The 16,270-nt window shown below is 44.3% G+C and overlaps 1 protein-coding gene across 2 annotated transcripts in view; it reads right to left on the bottom strand.

Annotated features, from left to right (window-relative positions):
* lig1 (ligase I, DNA, ATP-dependent) overlaps nucleotides 1–16,270 on the bottom strand; it is a 35,015-nt gene that overhangs the window by 18,187 nt on the left and 558 nt on the right. Inside the window, exons 2-17 of one of the 2 annotated variants that reach the window (XM_079173726.1) lie at nucleotides 15,950–16,021; nucleotides 14,736–14,931; nucleotides 12,417–12,654; nucleotides 11,130–11,252; nucleotides 9,833–10,264; nucleotides 9,575–9,683; nucleotides 7,216–7,302; nucleotides 6,403–6,459; nucleotides 5,736–5,794; nucleotides 3,988–4,101; nucleotides 3,642–3,808; nucleotides 3,189–3,265; nucleotides 2,920–3,011; nucleotides 1,724–1,823; nucleotides 1,467–1,552; nucleotides 460–575 (exon numbers count right to left, since the gene is read on the bottom strand). In XM_079173726.1, the coding sequence (XP_079029852.1) occupies nucleotides 460–575; nucleotides 1,467–1,552; nucleotides 1,724–1,823; nucleotides 2,920–3,011; nucleotides 3,189–3,265; nucleotides 3,642–3,808; nucleotides 3,988–4,101; nucleotides 5,736–5,794; nucleotides 6,403–6,459; nucleotides 7,216–7,302; nucleotides 9,575–9,683; nucleotides 9,833–10,264; nucleotides 11,130–11,252; nucleotides 12,417–12,654; nucleotides 14,736–14,931; nucleotides 15,950–16,021 (2,125 nt within the window). The remainder of the gene's footprint in view (nucleotides 1–459; nucleotides 576–1,466; nucleotides 1,553–1,723; nucleotides 1,824–2,919; nucleotides 3,012–3,188; nucleotides 3,266–3,641; nucleotides 3,809–3,987; nucleotides 4,102–5,735; nucleotides 5,795–6,402; nucleotides 6,460–7,215; nucleotides 7,303–9,574; nucleotides 9,684–9,832; nucleotides 10,265–11,129; nucleotides 11,253–12,416; nucleotides 12,655–14,735; nucleotides 14,932–15,949; nucleotides 16,022–16,270) is intronic. The other variant, XM_079173727.1, reaches the window with a different exon arrangement.

Raw genomic sequence — 16,270 nt, 5'->3', positions numbered from 1 at the left:
GTTCAAAGGCACTTTATTGGCATGACTGTCCAAAATTAACAATACAGCTGGAGGGGTTTACATTACAGTCTCTCTCTCGCTGCGTCTCTCTTCCGACATTTTTGTCCGACTGTCTGTCTCCCGGTTCCCTCTGCCTCTCATGTGTCACCCCTTCACTGTCTCTAGCCTCTTTCCTCACCTCTCCCCCATCTTACCCCCCCCCCCCCTCCTTCTCCTTTGTCCACAATGGCAGAAGTAGCTTTCTCTGCCTGAAGGGCCCAGGGCAAGAGAAGCACTACTGTTTATCTAAAAAGAATAGACACACACACACACACACACACACACACACAGTATCGAAACACCATGCATGTGTGCGCTCAGTCAAGGGAGTCACAGAACAGCAACACCTAGTACTCAAAGAACACAGCTGAAAGGTATATGCATACAAAATTCAGCAGGCAAAAAAAAACAAGAACGCACCTGCGCCCGCTCTCCGTCGTACTTGTACTCGCAGGTGAACGCCGCCTCGTCAAACCTCTTCATCACCTCGCCGACGCCTTTGGTGGGGTGAGCCAACATGGGTCTCAGCGGCACACCTGGGAGGAGGAAGGTGGCGTGAGAACTCGGGGAAAGTAAACAGCGGGACACCGAAGCAACCAATACAAATAGACACGGGGTCATGCATTTTACATGAGCTCCAACAACATTGAGGAACTAATTGCGAGTTAGGGCAGGAAAACCTTTTCTTCGTTTGTGGGGAGGGGGAGGGGGAGGGGGAGGGTTTTCGCTAACAGACCTCCAGGTTATGAGAGCGACGCAGATCTCAGATCCATTTTTGAAAAAGCTGTGACATGTACTTCTTTCGCACAAGACGCCTCAGCATCACACCCACAACGGTTTGTGTGACAAAACCAGTTGAAATGAGTTTGTTTGCGTTTTCATTTGGCCATAACATAAAAGTTGTCTGACTCACAGCCCCTCGGGCTGCGCTGCTAAGTTAAGCTTTGAAAGCAGCAGAGGAGAGATATAATGAAATACTGCAAACAAATTCCTTTAATTGGAGCTTACGGAGCCCGATATGACAGGACAGTAACATTTTGTCCAAGCTGGCTGGCATCCAAATAAATTCATCCGGCTCCTTTAACTATCTCGCATTTCAGAGAGAGCGAGCAGCCCTGTGAATAACGATTGTTTATCCGCCAGAATAGCAGCTAGATCTGTCTTATTGACCAACAACGGACAATTGAGTAAATCTCAGACGGAGGCCGGTATTAATTTTCCACCTTGTTGCTGAGGCTGCTTATCACAAATCGCTTGACAGCAGCGTAATTGGGAGCTAATCCTTAGTTTACTGGTATCTTTAAGGCTCTCTGTGATGAACAACTCAACCAAAATAACTGACTCACCTCCACTGAACGGATCAATAAACACACACCAGTCACTGTTTTGGATCTTATAGCCGCTCTGCCTCCCGATTGGTTGCATACCTGGAGTGAGCTTGCAGTGATTGGGCAGCTCGTCGATGCCTTCTTTCAGCAAAACGGGGAGGAGGACGTCGTAATTGGGCATCTCGCTGGACGGGACAGGGAGGAAGGGGGGGCGAACAAACAAGAAGATTAAAAAAAAATCAATATCATCCAAAGTGAAAGTGAGCAGAGTGAGTGAGGGAGCATGAGGGACGGGGCTTAAAAGGGGATGAGGCGTTGCAGTGGCGTCGAGGACAGACTGTTTGTGCTTCAGTTACCAGTAAGTCTGTTTGAGAATCAGACTCTTCTCTTCGATCCAGGCCCGCCTGCTCTCGGCGCTCTTACCCTTCCCTGCGTCAAGCACAGCAGGGGGGAAACCTATAAGGAAGGAGGAGGAGGGAGGGGGGGGGGGGGGGGGGGGGGGGGGGGGGTGCATTTCAAACAGGTCAGTGTTTGAACATTCATCCAGCAAATGTTCAGTCAAACAAATGTTCAAACGCCAGGAAATATACAAGACTTATAGAATTAGCGCTGGATGAACTGAACCTAAAGATGTAGCTTCAGTCCCACCGTGGTGAAAAGGGTTCAGGTCATATTGAATTAATCATTCCGTTTCCTGAATAATTACCAAATATTTAAAACGTGACTGAATACTAATTCATCAACATTTATTATTCATGTTAAGATCCACTTCAGCCCTCCAAAAATATGGTGCTCTTAGTTTGACCTGCGTGATTAAATAATAGTTAAAGAAAGAATGAAAAAACATTTCCAGACCAGACCACAGATCAATGCAAATCTCCCCACAGAGCCTCTGGTCTAATTGACTCCTATTAACGCATACCTCCAGTCACGAGTGAGCCAAGAATACTAATAAGTCAGAGATGAATTTACTTCATGTGGTGATGGTGGAAGCAGGTCGGATCATTACAGAATCCAGCATATTGGTATGAAGACACCCTCCAACTACATACCTGGTGTCTTTGCCGGCACATTAACTGTTCAAATTTCATCTCCGACTGTTCTAAGGAATGAATATTCATATTTTAACACTGTGTTAACAAGTGTTCCATAAATAAAAGTTGTGATTACTTGCTTTAACGCCTCACCTTTCCGTTAGTGAGATCCCCCTGTTGGGTTGTTAGTTAATTATGCCGTTCCCTTCATAACACAGAAGCATCTCAATAAACAGCCACGAACACGTCTGCAAACTTAAATAAGTGAAACGCCGGCTTTCACCAGCTCCAAACTAATCTGACGTCTCAGCACTTTGAGTAGAACAAATGCAGTGGATATTAGGTTCGGGTGGATGGACGAGTATTTCAGAGTACATCCCCTGTTTGGGGTTTTAATGTCATTTTATTTTGCCAATTTAAACGGTCTGCCTCAGAAGAATACTGCGCTGATATATCTGCTTCAATGTACATGTACACACGTGCACCTGGCTTTTGTTTTAAGACAAATGGAAGGTTACCTTGTCCAGGGGGGGTCAGGCACACAGCCTGGCTCAGAGCCGATAGGACGCTCTGCTCAGCCAGGCCTATCCTCAGCTTCCCAGCCAGGGACCTGTCAATCAAAAGCACACCACCAACAGCGTCAAAGATGATGCCCGTTTGCACCTGAACACATACACAAAGAGCTACGGCAGCAACATAACATCCGTGCATATACACATGCAGGAGTGTGTGTGTGTGTGTGTGCAGCCGAGCCTCTCTATGCATGTGTGTGAGAGTGTTATTTTACCTGACTATGTAGCGGGCCTCGGAGAAGCGGCATGCCACAAAGAGGCCTTTGATGATGTCGATTTTCTTATTCATGGCCTGAGGCAGACGGGAGGAAATTGAGATTCATAGAGGAAGAGCGAGGAGAGACAGAATGCAAAAAAGACTGAGGTCACAAGCGAGTACGAACTCCATGTTCAATCCAGAGAGAAAAAGAGAGCCAGCAGCAACGCGGATGAAAAGGGAACTAATTGCTTGTGAGATTCCAGCCAGGTGACGACTTACTCAAAGGCAGAGCGATTACCCTCTTCCCTCTGAAGCAGACTAATAAACAAATAATTCCTCATTCGATACACAATCACATTAACGTTTCCTCTCTTCCCTCGATGGCCCAATACTGGCAGCCAAATAGAGCGAAAACAATATTTGCCCGGGACTACTTCCCCCTTAATGAAAATGTTATTCCCCGGCTCACCGAGTTCCCACTCATGCTGGCGATTTCCTTCAATTTCCTGAACACGCCCCCCGCTGTCAGACTGGCCGGCTGGAACATCATGCGCTGGTTGCTACGGGAGCTCTCGGCCACGAGGCCCAAATCTCCTCTCTCCTGCGCCTCCGCCTTGATTTTGTCCAATTGTCGCCCTGGAAACAAGAGCGAGACGGTAAAGAGCCGGCTGATGAGCAGAGGAGGGTGTCGTTACCGGTTAGGCCGACGATGCTCAAAGCATTTAGGTGCAAATGAAATGGTTGTGTATGTGTGTCTGAGAGTGTGTGTGTGTGTGTGTGTGTGTATATATGTGTGTCTGTGTCCCCCACATTACCAGTTGCTTGAGCAACAGCTTTCATCAGCACCGTCTCTCCCACACCGAGCTCCATCCCCAGGTAGGCGGGACCCAGCTGGTTCAAACACAGGTACACACAGCACAACAAGTCGTCTGGAAGAACACACACACACACACACACACATTACTACACAGAATATATATATATATATATATATATATATATATATATAAGCATTTTACTTCGCAGCTGGATCCTCACGATATCACACAAGAACTGTGAGATAACAGGAAGCTCCATCTTGTCAGGCTCTAAGTAATTGGTTTGTGAGCGACTGATGCTTCAAAACAATAACAGCGGCTTCTAAAGACGTCGGCGTAGATGCTGCACTAACAGTCATGTCAGAACTGAAAGAAGAGCAAAGAATGGGACCGCAATTATGAATCCCACACTACACTACATTTCTTGGAAAACAAGCATCTGGTATCAAATTAATGTACTTTTCACGAGCGTCATACGAGTAAAAAGTGTCAATTTACTTTTTTTAAGCCTTTTGTTATAAGAAAGCAAGGAGAGAACAATAAACATATTAGTTTGAATGCATAATAATATATCACCGATGCATTGATGTGTTCATCACTTTAAGGTTTCAGCTGGTAAAAAAGGTAGAGCTCATTTTAATTCATTTTATATTATATTACATTCTGCAGGGTAGCTTGTGAATGTCCACCTGTGGATCAATAAAGCTTTATTGATATATCATAATTTATTTATTGATTATGTTTCATAGTTAGTTTCTAGTTAATCTGAAGAGGTAACTAAAGCTGTTAGATAAATGTAGTGGAGTAAAAAGTACAATATTTGCCTCCGAGATGTTGTACAAATACCTAAAATGTGTACTTCAGCACTTGTTTAAATGTACTTAGTTATTTTCCACCTGTTGTAACGGAGTGGAGAAACATCATAAAGTGAAGCTAATGCTAGCGGCTAACATCATGACTCAGGAAGGAGGCTTTGAACGGTGGAGTTGCTCTGTGAGCTGCGGCTCCGTTAACGACCCTTTATTTACTCCGGCTGCAGCTGATCAGAGTTGACTCGCGCCAAACTCTCGCACGCCAGACGATCACAGCGGCGTAATTCACTTACGACACACTTTAGCCTCCAAACACGGCAAGAGGGACGAAATTTGCACTTTAGCTACGGCAATAAAAGCTTTTCTCACTCACTCAGCAACCCCCCCCAAAAAAAACTCAGATCAACAAGATTCACGTAAATGACACATTTTGCCCAAAAGTGCCTAGTGTGCTGGTATGAAACACAAACAAAAGCACAGGCCTGCAAAGAGAAGCACAGACACACACTGTTAGTCTGTGACAGCTCCAAACACACACACACAAAATCAAGGACATATGGACAGACACAACCACACAAACAAACACACAACAGCAGCCCCGCCCCCCCCCCCCCCCCCCAAAAAGGACAAAGACACACAATAACAGAATCCCAGAAGTACATGCGCTCTCACACACACTCTCACACACACACACACACACACACACACACACACACACACACACACACACACACACACACACACACACACACACACACACACACACACACACACACACACACACACACACACACACACACATCAATGAAGTGACTCATCCTCCCACTTTCATGTGCAACCTGGCTTCATCATCTCCTTGATAGAGTGGCTGGCAGCCAGCTGCCTGTGTAGCGACATCAGCATGCATTATGGGAGAGATAAAACACCATTTACCTGGAGAGAGCAGCAGCACGGAGCGGAGCAGGTTCGACAGCGTCTCGATGTTTCTCAGTCTGGGAAATGACAACAGGATGGCTTTGAGACGAGGAAGACGAGCTAAACGAATTTTAAAGCCATCCTGTAAATACTGGGAGGCGGGAAATGAGATTTGTCTGGGAGGTTTTAATCGGAAATGGAAGCCGGGGAGGCAGATGAACAGTTCATTTATGAAACGCTATACATCAGTTGGAGTGGGCGGGCGAGATAGAAGTCATCAGCGGAGCGTTTGTCATTCAATATCCTCAAAAGACAGTAAGTCTGTAAAGGTGTTTTCAATTTGCTGGCTGGAGACTGGAGTTCCGGATCATCCTTTAAAGTGCAAGATATGGATTCCTAACACTAAGAATTACATGCCTTTCTATCCAAATACATTCTTTAGCATTCCTAGAAAATTGGCTAATTGTAAAAAAATCATTTCATGTCCCCTGCCCTCCTCAAATGATTGCAGTTTCCTCAATTTCTCTGGCTGCAAAAGACTAATTATTTCTTTCAGAAATTCCCAGCAGGAAGCCTGAGTGGTAATTTTGTCAAAACGCTTTGGTATATTCTGCATCCTTTGAAGAGCGATCGCTTTCTCCCAAATGGTGTTTTCCTCGTTGAGAGGGGGGGAGAAACACCTTACCTGCCAGAGTCCTCTTCAATCTTCTCAAAGGTGCGAGCCACCGCCAAGTACGGCACTCTGGAGAGAGATGAGCAGAGAGTTAGCGGGCGAAGCGTTCACACAGACTTCATTTTATAAATTCTACAGCGTTTAACGGGCTCAGCTGTTCGCAATTAGTGCAACAGTAGAATGAGCTTTGATTGAGGGTTATCAAAACTCCATCAAAAGCAACAGTGGGGAGGACAAGGGCCAGAGCTGCTGATGTTTGGAGGACAAACGGGAGACATTTTCTGTAGTTCTTTGCGGAGACGAACCATGACGGTGAAATGTAATCTGAAGCAGACGGGTTTTGCTTTTGGTTATATGAGAAAACCTGAGAGACACAATGTTTTAAAAGTGTGTGACCGACGTAGAGCTTCAAAAGGAGAAACACGTCACCGTACGCAGCAGCTGACCGGAGTCTAAGCAGCTCGACTTGATGTAAAAAGTTCATGAATTTTTTTTCCCCCCCCATCACCAAAGTCAGAGCACTCCCCTGGCGTGAAAATGTAATTTCCTCAGAGTTCTTTAATGTTTGACTCTGGACGGTTGCCCAGAGTAAACCAGGCTCCTGACGCCTCGTTTCCTCACAGTTGTTTTCGTCGGTTATTCCGTGCGGTTCGCCCCTCAGTGGTCAACGCAAGAAATGCATCTCTTCAACTTCCCCAAATCACAGCCCACGACATTGTAAACTATCACAGCCGCTGGGAGCCACACGTTGGCCGAAACACATTCAAGACTTTGGGATCCCATTTGTGAGGCGGGTAGGCCGGGTAAGGATGGAGCTGGACTTACTTTTGGCCCCGCTTCCAGCAGGCGTGGTCCACAGGGTGGTAGTTGGGCCGGGACGGGTCGTAGTCCGTCTGTCCCGAGGTCGACTCGCTGAGGGAAGAACACAACGGAGCAAATTAAAGAGTCTGACTGAGCGACGGCGACAGCTGTTAAGTCACTGAAGCAAACTCAGATCTCTTTTGAGAAAGAGAGTCACGCACTCTCATAACAATGAGGCTCTGATAATGTGAGGAGGGTTTGAAGAGAAAGCTTCACTGGTTACAGTTAAAGAAAACAGTACTTATTAAGACAAAGCATTTCCAACGGCAGCAATGTTATATTAAAAAAAAAACACTGATTGGGATAGTAAAAAAATGTTCACTGCAGTTCTTACAAGATGTGTTTCTTTTCACACGAGGTGGAACAAAATATCGTTACAAGAAGAGGTCCTGGAGCTGTGAAGCTTCCTCTGTGAGCCGTTCCTATCACTCCGGTCCCTGTCGCACACGAGTCAGTGATAAAAAAATAAACAGGCGGATGAAAAATGCATTTCTTCTCTTCTGGAGCTAAAAATAATCGGTGGCTGGAATAGTTAACGTGACCTGAAAGTGACAAAGCAGTAATACGCCGCTTCTGCTGCTGGTTTATTTAACAAAAGAACTGCTTTGTGTAAGAAAGAAAAGACTCTGATAATGTAGAGATACAAAACAATACCTCAGCTGAGGCTACAAAATCTTCCTACACACACACACACACACACAGAGAGAGAGACAAGTATTTCACTTTTCTGCCTGATCAGTGTTCAGAAGCCTTCCCATGATCCTTAACTTTAACAGAAATCTGTTGATACGCCCTGATTATAAATATTGACACAAACTGTCAGGATTAAGCCCAGAACTTAAACCTGAATTGGTGAAGTGAATTTCCACTGGAATGTCCTTTAACGAGGAGACACGATGCCTAATTGACCGTACGACGATTGCTCACACGCGTCTGTCTCCAGATCCGTTAGGAACTGGAGCGAGCTTCTTATAATATGATTTCAGTCTTGACTGAGACTGTGGTGTGGTTTAAATATAAATGAAGTTTGCTGCAAAACAGGCGACACTGTTCCCACTCAGACACCTGACAGCTCCATAGCAGGGTTATTATAGTATAGTCAAGAAATTATAAGCAGTGAAAAATATTGTTAGTAAACTGAAACTAAATGAATCTGATATTCTCCAAGAAAAATTGAAATGGAATTAATAAAAAATCTGCTCAAAACATGATTCGACCAATTTTCCTTCTATTGGCAATGTAAGGGAACATGTCTTAAATAAACAGACGTGTTTATTGTCTCCAAATAAGAGTCAAAATGAGGTCCAGATGCGCATGTGTTGTGGGAGGAGCAGCCTGTCCCCCTAATGTGAATGAAATGTGATTCGTTCACAGCTGATGGCCTTGTACCAGCTGCTGTTTTGAGTCCAGAGTGAACTGTACTGTTGAGCAACATGGACCTCAGCACACCTCTTTTCATCACAGCCAAAATGGGAATTACATTGAAATCATTCTTTGAAGCTGACACAACCTTTTACACCCCTAACTCACAGGAAGAAAGAGATTTAAAATACGCTGAGTAGACGGTATTGGACCAGCGCTGTAGAAAAGACAAAGACATTGAGCAGCTCGGCTGCTGGCGGCTGATCCAGAGATTCAGCGAGTCGCCGTTTGTAGCCACAGACGGTGTGAACTGAGTGAGAGTGACGTGGTTCACACGTTCTCTCTCTCGTCTTCGTGTGTTTAGCTCCATAAAGACGGGATTTGAAAGTCCAGGTACTAACGTGTACTGCTCTCCCCTAATGTCAGTTTCTTTAGATACAACAGAGATTATCACTACTGGGAAAAGGAGAATTCCCGAGACATTTAACCGACTCGACATTCAAGGAGATGGCTCTATGCAGTAGTGAAGATGAAACATCATGGCCATTCATACACGGTACTGCAGCTATGTATCTTCTATGTTTATGTAGCGCCGTACTTCTGAGACAGTAAACGTGGCCCCGAAAAGAAACAAACTAAAACTTCTATACTAAATGTATAAAAACTAAAACAAACACTGAAAAGTCAAAACTCTAATAGCCTTGCTCCACAGTCTTCTTCATTGTAACGCTGCCTTTGTGTAGGCGGCCATCTTGCTTGAATTACATGTGAAGTGTGCAAAGAAGTCGTACGTTTTGGCCACGCAGAAAGTCTTAAAAAGTTAAAAACGGTGACAGATATTTTGATGATGATCAGGTTGACATCAATTATTTTGACCAGGATAATCGTGACTTAAACGTTAACGCCTACTAGCGGGTGAGATGTCTGTCCTGAGCTTTGCTTTAACTTCCTGTTGCCTCACCCTTTGGTGTCTTTGGTGTCCTCCTCTGAAGACTTCCTCTCGCCGCTCGTCTTCTTCTCCCCTTCGCTCTTCTCTGGCTTCTCCGTCTTCACTGCAGCTTTTCTTGGGGCTGTTGAATTAAAAAAGAATGAAAAGTGAAAGGTGAGGGAGGAGCAGGAGTTGGGGCAGAGAAATATTTTTGCCATCTTTCCTGATAAAAGAACATTTACCGACACATTTTTTTTGTGCAAGCACAGAGCTATGCAAATGGCTCCTCACCAAAGAAACTGCTGATGGGAGCTTTCTTGAGTGGCTCCTTATCTTTCTGCTCTTTTGGTTCTTTCTGCTTTCTCGCCGTTTGACTTTTTGGGCTCTCTTCTTCCTCTGTCGTGTCCTTTTCAACCACCTCCTCCTCCACCTTCTTCTTCTTCTTCTTCTTCTTTTTGGCAGCAGCGGGCCCTTTCTCATCATCCATCTTCTCCCTTGCTTCATTTTTATTTTCCGCCCCCTCAGCTTTCTTTACTTTCTCATCAGAGCTCTTTCTCTTCACCCTCTCCTCCTCCTCCTCCTCTCCTCCTTCTTCTTCTTTCTTCTTCTTTTCCTCCTCCTCCTCCTCCTCCTCCTCTTCTTCATCTGGGCCGTTAGCCTCAGTCACTGCCTTTACAACACTTTCTTCCTTTGCTCCCTCCTCCATGGGTTCATCGGTGTTTCCTACAGAGGAGGAGACAGAGAGTGGAGTCATTGAAGAGATAAATGACAGCAGGTTTACTGAGCGCCCATGTTTGAAGATGGCTTTCAACATAACAGCCTTCTGCAATAAATGCCGCAGGTTATATTTTTAAGGTTTCCATTTTCACCCAAGAGTCCGGGAAGAGAAAATGACTATTGACAAACCTGCAGCAGCGAGTGTCAGCAGACAAAGCCGGGGTCATGACACATGAAACTTTAATTTCCTCTTCCACAGGTTAAAGTGACGGCTGAATCCAACTGTCACTTTTTGGTACTTAACCAGCCAACTCAAAAATAAAAAGGAAAAAATATATATATAAAAGTAAAAGTGTGTGTGTGTGTGAGTGAGTGAGTGAGTGAGTGAGTGAGTGAGTGAGTGAGTGAGTGAGAGAGAGAGAGAGAGAGAGAGAGAGAGAGGGAGGCCATTTTTTCCTGTCTGCTGTGCTTCTGTAGGTACACATGCTGCTTTAAAAAACAACCCACCAGGTTTAGAGGTGCTGACTGGGCAAAAACTCTTTTGCTGAATTAAAAAAAGAAGAAGAAGTTGCAGCCTCATCACTTTCTGTAAATAAGACAAATCAGGCAAAGAGGCTTGATGTTAATGGGAGACTTAATCTGGAGCTAGAACTCAAAATGAATAATCATTTTCATGGATTTTGTCACTCTTGTTGTTTTGTTTTTATTTCTATTTGGAAATTTAATTAAAGTGCTTCCAAACTTCCCAACTCTGATCATCCCAGAAAGTCTCCAGCTAATTTTACGTTCTCATCCAGACCGGTGTAGGACCGGTGAAGGACCTGTGTAGGACCTGTGCTCCGTTATCAGACTCGTAGAGGTGAAGGCGTACCTGCGCTGCTCTCCACGCGGGGCCGCTTGTTTTGCTGACCCGGCGCTTCCTCGGCCTCGTCTTTCTGGCTCTCGCTGCCGCTCCGGCTCTCATCGAGCTTCCTCTTGGGGAACATCTTCCTCGCTGCACACGTCGGGGCGGGCATTAAATTAAAAAGGGAAAAAGAAATTGAGAGGCATCCCAACTGAAATCCTGCCATGATCAAACAGGAGGAGGATGTGGAGAGTCTGCTCTCTAACTGCAGATGTAGGGCAACGAAGAAAAAATAAAGAGGAAAGAATCACAGATACGTACTTTGCTAATGAAAACACTAATTCCATCCTGAAAGATATTATGCAGCGCAGCAGCTTAGGGTTTCAGTGTAATTTGCTCTGTAATGTTATGCAGCAGTGGTGCTGGAGGGTAATTTTAGTTTTGGTTCCACATCAGCCTGTGTTTTGGTCCTTGTTAGGGTTCTAGCACAGGTAGCACTGCTGATGACAACATTAACCCAGGACATTAAGAATGCAATTTCGGGTCAAATTACAGTCACATTAATGCGATGGTGGCACCGCCGCTGAAAGCAAAACACTGCAGTCAACAAACACAAGAGAGAGAACGGGAGGATGAGAAGTAGGATGAAGGAAACAAAGTGAGGAAATACAGGAGGTGCTCCCCGAATGAAAACAAAGCGGCGTTACTCGACATCTGTGCAGCTCTAAGCAGCTTAAGTATTCCATTCAAAGTCACACATTTCTGGTGCCAAATGAAAAGTACAAAACACCACTTAAAACCACCCGGGCATTCTATTTTATGGTAAATAACACATGCATCTTATTTAAAATTCACAGATAATGAACATGTATGAGCCCTCTTTTAAACTTATAGACGCTGCATAATAACGACTTCTACCGTTCTTTCTCAATGTAACGATGGAGGCTTGAGGAGTGTGTGTTCCTGGTTCAGCAGATGAAATAATGAGAAATAATGCAGCACAATGAGAGTCAGTGTAAAAGGTTGAGACAGAGAAGGAACCCAGAGGGAGGAAAGAGTATTTAGAGTTTTCTGGTGAACAAACCTCTCATGCATTGCATTTGTGATAAATGTCTTGTTTGTTTTTTTCCCCTCATTGTAAAATAATGAGTATTTGGAGTCATTCGGCTCCTGCTAATAAGTATAATCAAGTAAAATAGCCCGAGGCAGAAAAACTATCAATCGTGAGCTGGTGTCAAAAATCCAAAAGTGAAGAAGCACAGATTTAGTGGTAGGACTAAAGAAAGAAAGGATGAAATGTGATCAGATACTGACCGGTCTTGCGTCTGACGATCCCAGAGGGGGAGATGGAGTTCGGGGTCCCGGGTGAAGCAGAAGAGGCCGGGGTGGCGGGAGTCACAGGGGTGGCGGGGGCCGGTGGAGGAGACAGAGGGGTAGCGGGGGCCGGTTGAGGAGACAGAGGGGTAGCGGGGGCCGGTGGAGGAGACAGAGGGGTAGCGGGGGCCGGTGGAGGAGACAGAGGGGTGGGGACGGTCTTAAAGACGGAGTCCTTCTGAAAGAGACCAGCAGAGTTGGTTTTGGTGATCATTGTGATGAGAGGCTGGAACGGACAGAGTTACTGCACATCGTGGTTTAGATTTCTTTTATCTAAATTACATCAACATCTTGATTATTTGCATCTACAGCCGACAAATCGAAAACCCAGAAACGGACAGTAACGGTTGTCCAGCTGTCCAAAACATTATGATCTGGATCACTGTGGACCGTTTGTATCACGCATGTGGCTTATTCACTTTTTACATCGGTTGTAAACGGGTAAAAAGAAGAAGAAGAATCTTTGGATTATCAAACATCTGTCAACATGGAGCAGCTGAAAGCTAAAATCGATGAAGTGTCTCAGTAAGCATTGGAAAAGAAATACTGCAGACCCCGAATGACACGCACCTCCACCAGAGGAAACTAGTTTGTTGTTCAATGGAGCGCGTCGTTGAGAGGGCTGAGGAGAGCTGCTAAAAGTCAGTGTCGAGCCCCACCAAACAGCTCCAAAGTCCCAATTAATCATCGTTGTGGGGTTGTTCTTGCATGAACTAAAATCTACACAATCCCTTATAAACCATCAATAACTATGCAGCCCCCCCAGCACTGCAGCAGGGGGGGGGTATCGTACATGTAGCGTGTGCTTAACTCCAGCCTCCCTGATGAGGATGAAGGTCACGAGCAACAACGTGTTGCCAGGTCTCACATTAAAGTTCTTTAGGGTTTCCCAACCAGGGCTGCCTCTACATCAGGGGGTACTTCTACACCGGGGGGTACTTCTATCGTACATCGGGGGGGGGGGGGGGGGGGGGGGGGGTACTTCTGCAGTTTCAGGAGATGCATTAAAGATTAAACACATATCCACGTGTTTGTGTTAAGGAGAAAATCAACACAAATCTGATTATATAATCTGCAGTGATGCTGATCTTTAATGTGTTTATTTTCACAGAATAACCAATAAACTACTCTAGGACACTTCTCCCCTGAACATTACATGCTATGGTTAAAAAAAACTATTTAGAGAAGCAAATAAGTTGAAATAGAGTTTAAAGTATTTGATGAATAAATGCAGTTCTCTGTGTGGTAGTGGTACGAATACAAACCTGATCAATACTGAAATAAAAACAGGATTTACAGCCTCACCGTTGTTTTCCTCCGACAACTAGTGAGTCAGACTGAGGTACGGCAGAATAAAAAGGAGTAAAAAACGGAATTGTGTCAAATGTTTCCTTTCTCCGTAAACCTTGAAAACGAGCAAAGTAGAGCCAGAAATCGGGACTCTAATGTCGGGAGTTCATCCTTTAGATACGTCGGTTACTGAAAGCTTGACATCAGGTCTTTCAAGTCTCCTCTAGTCCTAGTGTGTGAGACCCGACCTGGAGAACTCTGTCACCACGAAGGCCTTTTGTTTCACGTCTCACAGACCATCAATTAACCAAAAACTAAAGATTAATCACCAGTAGAAACACTCATTAGCTGCTGCTCTACATTTATCTCTGTGGCCATCAGCACATGTATTATCAGCACCTTGTCACAACAAATAATCCATGATTGCAGCCATATGAAAGTGAGGTGAGGAGGGTCACGCTGCCGTCACAATCGATGAATAACTGCTGACACATTACAGAGAGAGAATGAACGGAGCCGTTCAGAGAAGCGTTCATCAAACAGCAGGTGGTCGAGCAACAGCCAAAGCCGATAATCAGCTCTTTTTTCCATTATGCGGCTTATTGACGAAAATGCATTCAACGTGGTGATTCACCGCACAATTACCGTCTTTGTGCACCGGCGCTTTGGCCACCGTTGAATAAAACAACAGACACCGATACGCCTACAGCAGCTCCGACAGTCATTACGTTCAGCTTGTGTGGGTTTAGAACATTTGACGGCTCCACAACGTTTCAATGACGTCTACAATGGCCAAGGAGTCCGGCAGCGTCGTTTTTAAATCACTTTTTAGAATCATATCAGACTTTATTTATTAAATATTTGCGGTGTTCGTTAACACAATGACATCCCGTCAAAATAAATCCAGTGGGTGTGTTGAATTTTCTGATTACAAATAAACTGAATTAGGACGACTGAAGTGTCTTTTACCTTTTCTCTTTTATCAGGAGCTTCTTTGTCTCCTTGTTCCTTGGCGGTGGCGGTTTGCTCTCTAACGACCGGCGCCGCCGCCTCCTCTTCGTCGTCGTCACTGTCCAGGATCTGGCGGCTGCGTTTGGAAACCTTCTTGATGGGCGAGTCCGCTTCCCGGACGCCGTTCTGCACCTTGAGAGGGCCTTTGACGGGTCTGGAGGCGAGCACAGAGACACGGCTCAATTCAAATAAATAAAAGCCACGAGCCGCTTTCATACGGTACCTTTACAAAGCACAGCCACAGGGAAGGCTGTATTAAGTATTCTAGACAGGATAATACAGCAGAGACGTATAAAAGAAAGACGAGCGATATAAAAGAGAGGTCAAAGCAATGATGAAAAGATCTTTAGACAAAGACAAGAGTGTTAAAGAGGCTTTTCAGACACTCTAAAGACGATACTGTGGAGATAATGAACACTATCATCAAAGCTAAGCAGAGATGAGAAACACAAGTTATCATCTCTTTTGATAACAAACTTTCATTCATAATTGAGAACGATCTAAAGATAATTGCCCATATTCAAGCCGTCGGGAGTTTCAACACAACAAAGCATGTTTACCGATGTCATGTTTTTTAAGTAGTACTCATCGCCATAGAAGCTATTCATTTCTAAGGAGTCCGTTACATTACAGTATTGTTGTTTATATATGTATTCGTTATTGAATAAGAAGCATTTTCCTAAAAGGTTTTGTGTGTTTTAAGCATGATTGTTACACCGATGGGTTCGAACAACAAACAAAATACCAAAATAGTAAACAGAAAACCTAGCCAACGCACGTATATACAAATATGTAAAAACTCAGGGTCAGTATAATATAGTATGTGATGTTTTTGGATTAATATTAGTGCTGCATTAATGTGCATGTTACATGTTACTGCTGAAATGTAAAGTTGAGCTGATTTTAACTCCTTTTTATTCTGTTGGGTTGTTAAACTGTAATCTAAAAGTAGCTAAAGTTATAAATGTTTGAATGTAAAAAGTACAATATTTGTCTGTGAGATGTAACGTTAGTGGAGCAGAGCTATAAAGTATCAATAAATAGAAATACATCAAGTAAAGTCACTCAAACGTCTGCTTCATTCCTCTGAACTTCTGTTACATCTCTCCATCAGACGTAGTAAACAAACTATAAACTCCCATTCTGTGTGATTTAAAAGAAACAAATCTTACTTCTTCACACGTTCATCTGTGGCTTTCTTCTGAATCTCTTTGTCTTTGTTGCACTTGGGCTGAAAGAAGGATCTGATGGATGAGCAAGAGGATGAGCAAGAGGATGAGCAAGAGGAACATGATTATCATCGGTGTTAAATAAAACAGCGTAACAGTCATTAAAACAATATATGTGTATATGTTTTGCCAACGACAGTTGGTGTAATTTAGGTTAGAGGGCTGCTAGTTAAACGGTTAATGTCAGTTGACGAATCAACAGTTAACGTCAGTTGACGAATCAACGGTAAGTGCGTAGGTAGCGTCAGTTAACCAATCAACGAG

This window comes from Pholis gunnellus (assembly GCF_910591455.1).
Source record: "Pholis gunnellus genome assembly, chromosome: 14".
In the NCBI taxonomy this organism is placed as follows: domain Eukaryota; kingdom Metazoa; phylum Chordata; class Actinopteri; order Perciformes; family Pholidae; genus Pholis; species Pholis gunnellus.
The sequence above is the reverse complement of the archived record's forward strand: the minus strand, read 5'-3'. Positions and strand labels throughout refer to the sequence as shown.